This window comes from Sus scrofa, chromosome 5 (assembly GCF_000003025.6).
Source record: "Sus scrofa isolate TJ Tabasco breed Duroc chromosome 5, Sscrofa11.1, whole genome shotgun sequence".
Lineage (NCBI taxonomy): Eukaryota > Metazoa > Chordata > Mammalia > Artiodactyla > Suidae > Sus > Sus scrofa.
The window spans coordinates 79,353,735-79,366,445 of NC_010447.5; the positions used below are offsets into that span (position 1 = coordinate 79,353,735).

A 12,711-nucleotide genomic window follows, 5' to 3' on the forward strand; every position below is an offset into this window, starting at 1 on the left:
CTCATGGTTTACATAAAAATTCCTCTTACATAGTTTTGCACAGATTATCTGTTGAAGAGGAGAATATTTGGCTTCAGAATTAAATGAAAATCATAATAAATGAGAGTCATAATAAAAACAGTAAAATTAGTGGGGAGACCCAGGGCTCAACACTGAGCAGTCTATATTAAATGAATGAATAACTGCATGAATTAATGAATGAAATTACTTAACAATTTGCAGATGTGTTGTATTCCCAGAGTTGGTTTTGTAACTTAGTTGGTTTGAATTTGGGATGCATTTTCCCACAGAAACAATTTTATAAATGGTACTTAAGTGCCAAAAAACCCCACTAAGACTATTTAGCCCACAATGTAGCAATAAAATGTGGAAAAGCAATGGCATTGTATAAGAACACAGTTTAAACAATTCTGAATTCTTTTTTTTTTTGTCTTTTTGCTATTTCTTTGGGCCGCTCCCGTGGCATATGGAGGTTCCCAGGCTAGGGGTCTATTTGGAGCTGTAGCCACCAGCCTACACCAGAGCCACAGCAACACCAGATCCAAGCCGCATCTGCAACCTACACCACAGCTCATGGCAACGCCGGATCGTCAACCCACTGAGCAAGGGCAGGGACCGAACCTGCAACCTCATGGTTCCTAGTCGGATTCGTTAACCACTGCGCCACGACGGGAACTCCCTGAATTCTGATGTTAGAGAAAAAGTAACTTTCATTAGAACATGAGGTGGTGCATGGAAAATGTCGTGATTCCCAAAGAGACTTCTGAGAACTTTTAAGGTCTCTGCAAGGCACTATCTCCTTTTTACGTCCCTTTTCAAATAAAAATGCATGCATTTCTTTTCTTTGGTACAATCTTATACTATTCTTATCAACAGCAGGATCATTATTGTTTGCCTGGTAGGCAATTAATACTGCTGTGTTTCCAACTGGGTGGAAGGGTGGGAACAAAGCAAGATGTAAGGCTGAAATTTCTCTTAGGTAATTGGAAGAGTTGGAAGAATTTGCAAGTCATAAACAGCAAACTTGTGTTTGTTATCATATGTCTCAGTATTCATAACAGAGGCTGACTTGCTATACTCTTGAGAAGCTTACTCTTTACAGAGGGAGTAAGACCCACACATAGAAAGAAAAAGCATTGCTGGATAAGTCATGTTGGATGACAATCAGGGCAATGGCTGCTCAGAGGAAGCAGTGATCTTTGGGACTACGAAGTGGGAAGGAAGAGCTTGAGTCTGGCCTTCGAAGAGGATTTCAGTCAGAAGAGAGCTGTACGAGGTGAAATGAACTGAATGGTACTTGATGGAAAATAAAGGAAAAGAAAACGTGTGGACATGATTTTACCCTACCTAAGAAGAAAGAACATGGTGGGGAGAGGAAGCTGGATGATTTCCCTGGGGAGGCTACACCATGGCTCAGTAAAGGTTAGTGCTGTCTAGAGCAGGAAAAGGAATGGCCAGCACGTGATCACTTTCAGAGGTGTCTGCAATTCAGATTGGCCTTAATATACCTAGGTGTTTCTATAAAATACAGAATTTGTATAATTTTACCATATTCTGCCTGTTTTGATGATGTGTCCTATTGCACACATCATCAAAGATTCCCAAAGAAGGAAGTTTCTGAAACCCTTGCCTTTAGTATAAAAAGATGTTAAGTTCCCCTGGCCAGCATTTCAGTCACTCTTCCTTCCTTCTCTTTCTCCTCTAGCTTTAACTGTTTGACTAAATCACTTCATTCTTTGGGTTCCGCTTTTTAATCTTCAAATGACAACCCTGAACTAGATCATCTCTCCCTTCCACTCCAAAATACTCGATTATGAAATTTTCCAAAATGACAAAACACAGCAAACCACGAGGACGAGCCCTAACAATATTGGCCAAATTAAATAGCTGTGGTTCCCCAAACATTACTTCTAAATATCACAGATGATTCAGTTATCCATTTTCTTCCTAGGACTAGCTGATCTCTCTGTTCTCACGGCTGTTACGAGGGCCCTGATTTATCTAGAAAAAGTGGTACAGGAAGCATAGGACTTTCACAGAATTTCACAGCAGCAACATCTATTGGCTTCTATCTCCTTGGACTCAAAAAGTCTGGGTAGCCACAAGGAGATAAAACCTTATCTTCCCGCTCTTGAGTTTCCCCTCTTGGGCTTTAGATGCACCGACTGCCAGGAGAACCCACCCGCAAACGGCGGAGCCTTAACTATCTGAGGGTCCGCCGGCAGGGTCGGGGGTCTGCGGTTTCCCGCGAGAAGTGGGCTCGGGCGCAGGCCGGGCTGCCGCACTTCCGGTCTCCGGCGCTCGCCACACTTCCTGTTGATCTGGCTCCGCTGAGGGCTGGGCTGAGAGGAGGGCTGGATTGAGAGGAGGGCCGGCGGGCGGGCGGCGGCCACTGGCCAGGCGTGGGCGTGCGCGGCGCAGCCGCGGGCGCAGAGCGTCCGCCTGGTCGCCTGAGTCCGGAGCAACCTCGCCTCCCGCGCCACCCGCTGTCTGTCCTTCTCTCTGGACCTCGGCCCCGCCGCGCGGCACCATGCCCGCCGTGGACAAGCTCCTGCTAGAGGAGGCGTTGCAGGACAGCCCCCAGGTACTTCCCGCCGCCCCGGGTTCCTCTTGCTGAGGGCTTGAGGCCGAGGAGGCCCCTCCAGGCCCGGGATGGAGTCCTGGAGTACGCGCCTCCCCACCCCCTACCCCGTCCACCTGAGGTGAGGAGGGGGCGTGCCCAGCCCCGCGTCCTGAGCCCTGGGTACTCTGGCACTGGGCATCTCTCAGGCGGAGCTGGAGACACCACGAAAGCACCCCGCGGCTGGAGTCTTTGTCCTGACCCCTTTTCAAAACTCAGCTGAAACCTAGGCGGCTCCGTTTACACTGGGGCTCCACCAGTTACTAGCCGAGTGCCCCAGTTTTGTGTGCCCCACCTTTTTGTGCCTCAATTTTGCCATATGTAAGATAGGGATAATAATTGGTACCTGGCTCCTAGAGTTGCTAGAATTAAATAAGGAAATGCCTGTGAAGTTGCTTGTGAACAATGTCTAGTACAGAATAAGAAGATAACCGTATTATTATTGTTTTCCATTATTACTACTAGTCCTGGTATTACTCTACTACTAATGTGGGACCTGGTGGATTTAGAGCCAGAATGAGAGGCAGAGAACCTACATCTCTTAACCAGGGGTGCCAGAGCTCCCCTTGGACTTGTTTTCCCATTTGTGAAGAGGAAATTAGGGTACCTGCCCCGTTTGCCGCACAGGGGAACTTCATTAGCGCACCGGAGATGAGAATCAAGTCCTTTGAGCTCTGCAGGTGAAAGCTGGTGTGTAAAGACAGTAAAGGAGTGAAGCATGGCATTAGTTCTTAAGTCAGGGCCCCTTTCCCCAGGGAACCTTTGTTCCCCATTAACATTTCCCCAACTTCATATCTACTCCAGTGGTTCTGCATCCCTGGGTTATTTAAATACGTCTCTTTATTCTTTAGTATCTCAACTCTTGAAAAATTAGAGTAAGAGAAACCTGTTTTCCTTTCACAGTTTCTCTTCCCTTTTTGCTTCCTTTCCACTTAGTGAATTGTCCTTCCCTGGGATGACCCTTTGATGGACTTACCTACACCCACTCTGCATCTCTCCAGTTCAGAATAAGTAGTCAAAGGACTGTGTGCCTAATTGCTCTGTGCCTGTTTTTTTGGTGTGTGTGATTTTTTTTTTTTTTCTTTTCTTTTTCAGGGCCGCACCTTCAGCATTTGGAAGTTCCCAGGCTAGGGGTTGAATTGGAGCTGCAGCTGGCGGCCTACACCACAGCCACAGCCACAGCCACGCAGGATCCAAGCCGTGTCTGTGAACTATACCACAGCTCATAGCAACAGTGGATTCTTAACCCTCTGAGTGAGGCCAGGGATCGAACCTACATCCTAGGGTACTAATCAGGTTCGTTTCCAGTAATCTGTACGTAGGCAAGTAAGAAGCGGTACTTGAGCTGTGATTTTTTTTTTTTTTTTTAATTGGCATCTGCTGGTCTGATTGACTTTTCAAAGGCCTCTTTGAAGTCTCTAAACTTCTGGCATTTTATTGGGACCAAAGCCCTTGGTAGAAGTCATTTGGTCCATCCTTACACCCTTTGTGTGGGATCCAAAGATAATAATGTGGAATTTCTAGTGATAGGAGTTTGAATTAGGACTTACACTTGCTTTGTATTTGGAGAGACTGAGGTACAAAGATGTATAGCTTGCCTAACTGACCGTGGTGGTGGCTGAGCCAGGTGAGAGAGGTTGCACTAACTGATTCTGCATGTTGCCCTCGCTGAGGAGTTAAGTTCAGAATATTTGGCTCTCACATCAGTGAATATGCACTAGTTTTGAGTAGTTTGCAGGATGTGCTCAGTTGTGAGGTGGATGAAGGAGGACTGGCAAACAAGGCAGGATACCTCGGTCCTAATTCTGTCTCTCACACTAACTTATCCTTTGATTGGAGAAGTCACTCATCCCCTTCCTGTGACTGGCTCGGTTTCCTCCTCTGCAGAAGGAGGGTCATGGAGTAGATGATCTTTAAGGGGGTTAAAGTTCTGTTGTATCCACATGGTTGATAATTTTCAGCTTGTATGAGGAAGAGGAGATTTAGAGGCATTGTCGCTCTTATTTAATGTTCCTCTTTATGTAGGGAATTTGTCATCGTCTACATAATGGGTGAGAAATGAGTGTCACCATACAGGGGTTTTTGAGGTTTGGATGGAAGCTCACTTCCAAGGTCTTTGATGATCATCACAGCACATTTAGCACTATTGTATGGGGCACATGCCTAATGCAGCTTTATTCCCAAGGAGATCGATAGACTTGTAACTGGAAGGACTGTAATCTTAACTCCTTCATTTTATCTGTAGAGAATAAAAACAAAAGCAAACACCAGTATCAGACAATGCATTTTATGTGCCAGGCACTGTTCTCAAGCTTATGTTAATTCATCTAAACCTGCTAACAATCTTTTGAAGTAGGTCCTCTATTAAAATGAGCAAGAAGCAGGAAGTTCTGTGTGGCAGAGCAGATTAAGGGTCCCACATTGCCACAGCTGAGCATAGGTCGCAACTGTGCAGGTTCGATCCCTGGCGTGGGAATTTCTACATGCTGCAGGTGTGTGTGGGAAAAAAAAAAAAAAATTAGCAAGGAGAAGAGAAGTTAAAAAGCTTGCCCCTAAGATTATGTTGTTCAAGTTAGCCCAGCTACCTAGCACTTGACTTTTCTGTCTTTGGTGACCCAGAATATTTCACTAAAAGGAAGTGATCTTAAGAAACCATGTATTGTTTGCTTCTTGTTTTATGTAGAGAATTTATGAGGGTTGCTCCAGTAACCTGGTTGCGCAGGATTCATTAAATGAACACAAAAGCTTTTGTATGTGGCCCAGGAAGAGCTGAACTCGGTGGCCCAGGAAGAGCTGAATAGCAATTGACTGATCTTAGATGTATCTGTTCATGTGCTTTTTAGTTCATAGTATCTCACTAGTCTATGTGCATACACATATTATTTCTGGTTACTTCTGGTATATGAGAGGTAGAATGTTTTGGGGATTAAGCTTTTTTTTTTTTTTTTTTTGGTCTTTTTAGGACCGCATTTGCGGCCTTTGGAGGTTCGTTCCCAGGCTAGGGGTCTAATTGGAGCTGTTGCTGCCGGCCTATGTCAGAGCCACCGCAACGCCAGATCTGAGCCACATCTGTGACCTACACCACAGCTCACAACAACGCCGGACCCTTAACCCACCGAGTGAGGCCAGGGATCGAACACGCAACCTCATGATCCCTAGTCAGATTCGTTTCTGCTGCACCACTACGGGAGCTCCTCCTTTGCTGTTTGTGAGCCTCTGCTCCTGACTAGGTGCCGCTAATACTGGGAATGTAATGTAAGATATCAGTGCCTGGCCTCCGATGGTTCACAGTCTGTTCTGGGAGACAGATAAGCAAAACAGCAGTTCTAGTACTGTGTGAATACTGCTGTGATAGGAACACAGATGCAGCTTTGAGCCATTGCAGCTTGTGCTTCTTTAGGAGCTTATTCATGTTCTTTTAAGTAGTAGTGTGCTTTTGAGATAAAGTGAAGCAGTATTGCTTGCTGTTTTGTGATGCTGTTTGTTTCCTTTGCAGTTGGCACAACTAAAGCATAGAGAATTTAAAAATTAAATTCTGAGATTATTCAGCAAGTGGTCCAGCTGGGAAACCAGGCTGTTCTTTACTCAAGCAAGATGCTACAAAATATTACCTAGTGGCTTTGTCTTCATTGTGGAGGGCTTTCGTCTTGCTGTTCTCTTTATTAATATGTTTTCCTTTCAGTAGATTTGGTTCTAATGAGCTATTTCTCTCCCTCTTCCATACTGTGGGTAAAAGAGTTTTAATTGTTTTTACCTTTAAAAATATATAGATATATAGTATTTATACTTACATATAATAAATATTGAGGCATTTAAAATATATATAAAATATATGTGTGTATGTATACATTTTACAGTCACAGCTTAAAATTGTGCCATTGTATATTTAGAGGCTATTCTTTGGAGTGAAAAATGTCTAGGATTATTTTATTAGATGACACCTAGTTTCTTTATTCTAAGATAGAGAATGATATGGAGCTAAGGCTAAGGTGTTTGGTTTCATTTTTCTATTGAGGCATACTCTTGAGGGTGTGGGGTAGTAGAAAAGTGATGGAATTTAATTCTTGATTCTGCAGTTTACTCAACTTCTCTGAGCCTGTGGGCTGTTTTGTTTTGTTTTGTTTCTTTTTTAGGGTGGCACCCATGGCATATGGTGGTTTCCAGGCTAGGGGTCGAATCGGAGCTGCGGCTGCTGGACTCTGCAGCAGCCACAGCAATACCAGATCTGAGCCGCACCTGTGACCTACACCACAGCTCACAGCAACACTAGGTCCTTAACCTGCTGAGTGAGGCCAGAGATCAAACCCACAACCTCATGGTTCCTAGTTGGATTCATTTCTGCTGCCCCACAACGGGAACTCCCTGAGCTTGTGTTTTAACATAAGTAAAATTAGAATAAAAATAGTTATTTAATTCTGATGAAGAGTAAATAACATATGTAAAGTATCTTTACGCCAGCATATTGTAGTAACTCTGTAAATGGTTGCTCTTATTGTTTTTCTTTTTTTTTTTCTTGTCTTTGTTGTTGTTGTTGTTGTTGCTATTTCCTGGGCCGCTCCCGCGGCATATTGAGGTTCCCAGGCTAGGGGTTGAATCGGAGCTGTAGCCACCGGCCTACGCCAGAGCCACAGCAACGCGGGATCCGAGCCGCGTCTGCAACCTACACCACAGCTCACGGCAACGCCGGATCGTCAACCCGCTGAGCAAGGGCAGGGACCAAACCCGCAACCTCATGGTTCCTAGTCGGATTCGTTAACCACTGCGCCGTGACGGGAACTTCTGGTATACTTTTTTGAAGGATGATCAGGGCCCAGTTAAGTTAGAAGGGGAAAACTAGAGGGTTTTCTTGGTCAGTTCATGGTAAACTGGGTGTCATGATAAACATGTTCAGAATATAGAGGACAAAAATTAGTGATGTAGTTTTGGCAGTTAACACGGGTGAGAGCATGACAGTGGGATGACCAAAGAGAGGCCAGCTCCAGCCAGACTGCATCTTGCCTCTGAACAGGACAGTGGGCTGTGGACCAAAGAGCATGCCCACTGATGAGACCCACCTTGCTGGGTAATGGTTGCGGCCTCCTGCAATAGAGAAGTCATGGCCATTGGTGCCAGCCAGACCTGGGTTTACATCCTAGACCTGTTGCTTCCCAGCTGTGGGAGGTCTAGTAAGCATATTAGCCTTGATGAGCCTCAGTTGCATCGTCTGTAAAATGGGGTTAATGTAACTATGGTATCTACTTCATAGAGTTGTTGGAAGGATTAAATGAAGTAGTATTTGTGCTCAGCAAGTGTCTGACACATAGTAAGCAGAGTATAAGGGTAGTTTCAGTTTTTTTTCAGTTCTCTTTGTGTAGGACATTTACACCTGCCCTCTCTTTTCATTCTACCACTCATTTTCCATTCTATTTTATTCTTAAGAGTATTAAAAAGAGTAAATAGGACTCAACTAATAGGACACCAAGTCATATTTTAAAAATTAAATATCCTCCATCCAGTTGTATCACTCTTTTCATTCTCTTAGAAATGTTATAGCAAGAAAAAGAACCAGAATCATCATAGACATTGGTGGACTCCTCAAGCATTGTCACCATGGATACCAAAAGGGTCTCTCCTATGAGATGACGTTTATAGATCCTGTGTAGATAACAGTGTTTGCTGTAGTGTTGAAATCATACATATAAAGCCCTTAGTATCCAACATGTATAATAAGCAAAGTTCATTATCTTCTTTATAATCAGTGTCATCTGCTATCGAAATATATTAGGCACTGGTGGACACTCTCTGTATATTCATTACCTCTAGTGTTAGAGCCTGAATTTGGACACAGGACTGACATGGTTCCAAGGGGGATCCCACATCCTTTGAGAGGCCCCAGTAGACTGTAAGCTCCTGGAGAACAGTCAGTTCTCATTGCTTTTGAATCTCACATCGCAGCACAATGTTTCATCAATATTGGATGAAGGCAGAAATACATACATCAATGAATGACTGTAGAGTGATAGACCAATCACTGTTGGTTCTGAAAATGTCTTTTAACAATCCTTTTTTTTTTCCTTCTTTCAAATAAAAAGTATTTTTTAAAGAGATGTAATAAAGAATTCTAAACCAAGGTTTTTCACCTACTTGTTGCTATCCATTAATCCGGTAATGGATTATGAGATCCAAGTGAGTCACATCCATGACTTTTGTTTATTCTGGTCCTTCTGCTGATAAAGATTGGTACTGAAGAGAGTATGCTGGTTTCAGAGCAGGTAATTTTACCTGCTTGGGCAAAGTCAGGATAAGCATGTACTGGTGTGAAGTGCACCAGAATTTGTCAACAAAATCAAAAGTAGAATGATTCAAATGCCTGCATTCCTCTCCCAGTTTATTGGGGGTGCTTTATGGTCAGTTATTGTTCTCTTCTGTGAGATAGGTTGGATTAAGAAAGAAAGAATCGAAATTCATTTGCAGGGAAATAATGAGCCTTAATAAATTGTTCTTTCTGAAGTGCTTTGTTGTCACCTCATTAAAGACATTTCTATAGTTTACTTTCCATTGTGTGCCTCATGGCTTATTTTTTGAACTAGAGATCGCATTGTCACTGATGTAGTATTTTAAATTCCCTCTATGCTGGACGCATTAACAAAAGTTCCTTGAATACAGTCTTTTATGTGATGCCTTGATACTTCTTTAGACACTATTTAATATGTAAATATTTCTTTAGTGCTCAGCATGTCAGGCAGTACGCAGGAAAATGATAGGGAATACCTTTCAACCAACACATTATTCACCTGCTCCCCAAGCACTGAGTAGTCTTCCCAAAGGAACTGAGACTGTCATTCTTAAATTTCTATTTGAGTGTTATGCCCAGAGCTTCCACTGGTGGGCACAGGGTACATGAAATTTCCTGGCCATGAGTTTGAAAATTGGTTGAGTAGAGTATGATGAAAGACATGGAAATTGTAGTATCTTAAGCGGAAAGAATGACACACTCCTACAGAACATCCAAGATTGCAGAAAACCGGACAGATGGTTAACTGCTGTGATGATGCATTGCTGAGTGACCACACCCCAGGTACAGAGACAAGCCTGATAGGGAGTTCAGTTTATGGCCTTGAAGGGAGAGGCTCCCCTTTTTAACACTTATTTTATTGGATGGACTTTACTGTTGCTTAGGTCGAGGCCAAAGTTGAGACATAATAGCTCTTGAGTCTTAACCCTTTGCAAATTGGCTTTCCCTCTCTGGCCCTGATACTCAAATTGAATTCAGTTTGTCCTTGCACTAAACGATTGGAAGAGGAGTTCTAAATTAAAGCTCCAGGAATCGGCTTATATTAATATTATCAATAAAAGAATAAAGGCAGAGAACAGGCATCTCCCCATTTCCATGTGTGTGTTTTACCTCTTTCATAACTTTTCCACTTATAGGTAAAATTGATCTCTTTTCTTGCAGACTCGCTCTTTACTGAGTGTGTTTGAAGAAGATGCCGGCACTCTCACGGATTATACCAACCAGCTGCTCCAGGCGATGCAGCGAGTCTATGGAGCTCAGGTATCTTCCCGCCCCCTCACCTGGGGAGGGACAGAGTAGGAGCCCTCTGCCCTCATCTTGAACTTCTCTCAGGAGTTTGCAAGATTTGAGTCAGAACAGCACCATTTAAACTTCCGATATAAAATCAAAATTTTCTCTTCTCTTCACCTCAAGAACCTAAGGACAGTTTGTCTTCACAGCTTAAGAAAGAGGGTAATTTTCCTGTAACTGGTAGAACTAGTAGAAAGGGACCACATAACTGCTTTTAATCAAAAAAAAAAAAAAAAAAAAAAAATTCAGCCCCAAAGGGAAACATTTGAGTCTCTTCCGACTTGTGAATGAGCGGGTTCAGTAGTCTGAGGCATGGCTCTTTGTCTTTCTCATAAATGGGCAGTCTTAGATGTCAGCGCAGGCCAGTAGAGATGTTTTTTTTTTCAAGTGCTTCCTCTGAAAAGATTTGAGTCACAGTTCTGGAACTGTTGGGTAGCTGCTTTTGTTTTGAGGAACAAATATCTCTGCCTTGCAAAACCATGGAAAATAAATTGCTGAGTAGCAAAAGGGAATCTTTTTAAGATCAAGAAATGCCTGTGTACGTTACTAAGAGAAGACTTGTGATTACTTAAAAATAAAATTTGTTATGTTACACATCAAAATATTATGGCAGCTGATACTTTTCATTATTGATTCCTTGCTGACTTAAATCCGTATGTACTAGTATGTTTCTTTTTCTCATTGATGACCTCTAAATAAATACCACATTCTATGTATAATAATAATATATATTAATAATCATGTGTAGTCATTTATAGACATAGCTCTTAATATTTGTATATAATCATTTATTATCATTGTGTTTTATTCATTCATAGCGTTTGGGGAAAAGACTCAGTTTTTGCCATCAGGGAGCTTACAGTTGGTTTGGGAGACAGACAAGACAGTTACCAAAGAGTGTTATAGGAGAAGAGGGTCACTTAACCCCGAAGAATCGTGCTAGGCACCCAAAAGGCAGGTGATTGTGAGAGTGAGATTAATTTAATACTTCATAGTTTCCAGGTGAAGTTTCAGGGGCTTTTACATGTAATTATTTCACTTAAATTCCCTAACACTTCTGTGAGGTGGGTGTTGTTATTCTCATTTTATAGGTTAGGAGAATTAAGGATTCTGATTATTAGTGACTTTCCAAGTTCACCCTGTTAATACACGGCAGAGCAAGTGACCCTGAAGCCAAAGCCCAAAGTCTTAACCACTAAGCATAAGAGTGGTAGTGGCAGTGGAAATGGAAGAAGTGGATTGGCGGTTGGTGATTGATTGGATGTGAAGGGGTCAGGTGGGTGAAGGATGAATCAAGAATGATGCCCGGGTCTTTGCCTTGAACGACAGGGTGCATAGTTGGGAGAACACAGGAAGAGAAGCAGGGTGTGGGTGCGGGTGTGTGTATTGCAGGGATGCCAGTCTTAACTCTTTCTTGAAAGGCTGATTTTGAGATGTCTGTGGACTATAAAAGTGGGGAAAAAGATCTTGTTGAAAGTTCAGATCCAGAATTCAGGTTGGAAATAGAGATTTGTAAACTACTATATGAGTGTAACTTAATTGGAACAACAACAACAATAACAACAACAACAACAAAAAATATATATATATATTTTTTTTTTTTTGGTCTTTTTGCCTTTTCTAGGGCTGCTCCCGTGGCATATGGAGGTTCCCAGGCTAGGGGTCGAATTGGAGCTGTAGCCACCAGCCTACGCCAGAGCCACAACAACATGGGATCCGAGCCGCGTCTGTGACCTACACCACAGCTCACGGCGCACCCCGGATCGTTAACCCACTGAGCAAGGCCAGGGATCGAACCCGCAACTTCATGGTTCCTAGTCAGATTCATTCACCCCTGCGCCACGACGGGAACTCCAATTGGAACAAATTTTAATGACCAAAAAGATTGTGCTCATTTGTGATTTTGCTTGTTTGTTTAGATAAGACTTTCAGAAACTGGGGACATACTTTGTTGATTTTTTAAAAGCCCTATTTATTTTGTATTGCATGTCTTTGTATTTTTAACTAAATATTCAAAATTTAAGAGAAGAGGAGCTCCCTTCATGGCTTAGCAGTTAACGAACCCGACTAGGATCCATGAGGGTACGGGTTCCATCCCTGGCCTTGCTTAGTGGGTTGGGGTCTGGCGTTGCTGTGAGCTGTGGTGTAGGTTGCAGACTCGGCTCGGATCCCACGTTGCTGTGGTGTTGGCTGGTGGCTGTGGCTCCAATTCAGCCCCTTCCCTGGGAACTTCCATATGCCACGGGTGCGGCCCTAAAACAAAGCACACACACACAAATTTAAGAGAACAGAAAATTTTTTTGCTGAGCTTATACGTGAACTTGCTTGCTATTTAGTAATTTGAATATTGTTACTAAGTGATTTTGTCTCCTTTAAGGTTTGAGAGCCCCAAGCTTAAGGGACCATGTTTCTGCCAATCCCAAGTGTCCGTTCTGCCTTTCCATGTCTATCACAGTCATTTACTTGGCTGTGTCCAAACACTGTCTTATCCATTTTTTTCTTTTAAGCCAGAAAACTGCATTTTGCC

At 43.0% G+C, this 12,711-nt stretch overlaps 1 protein-coding gene across 2 annotated transcripts in view; it reads left to right on the forward strand.

Moving 5' to 3' along the window:
• The window catches only part of APPL2 (adaptor protein, phosphotyrosine interacting with PH domain and leucine zipper 2), a 56,190-nt gene continuing 45,790 nt past the window's right edge, over window positions 2,312-12,711 (forward strand). Inside the window, exons 1-2 of one of the 2 annotated variants that reach the window (XM_013997990.2) lie at window positions 2,312-2,584; window positions 10,056-10,154. In XM_013997990.2, coding sequence (XP_013853444.1) covers window positions 2,531-2,584; window positions 10,056-10,154 — 153 coding nt within the window. In that variant the 5' untranslated portion in view covers window positions 2,312-2,530. The remainder of the gene's footprint in view (window positions 2,585-10,055; window positions 10,155-12,711) is intronic. The other variant, NM_001135961.1, reaches the window with a different exon arrangement.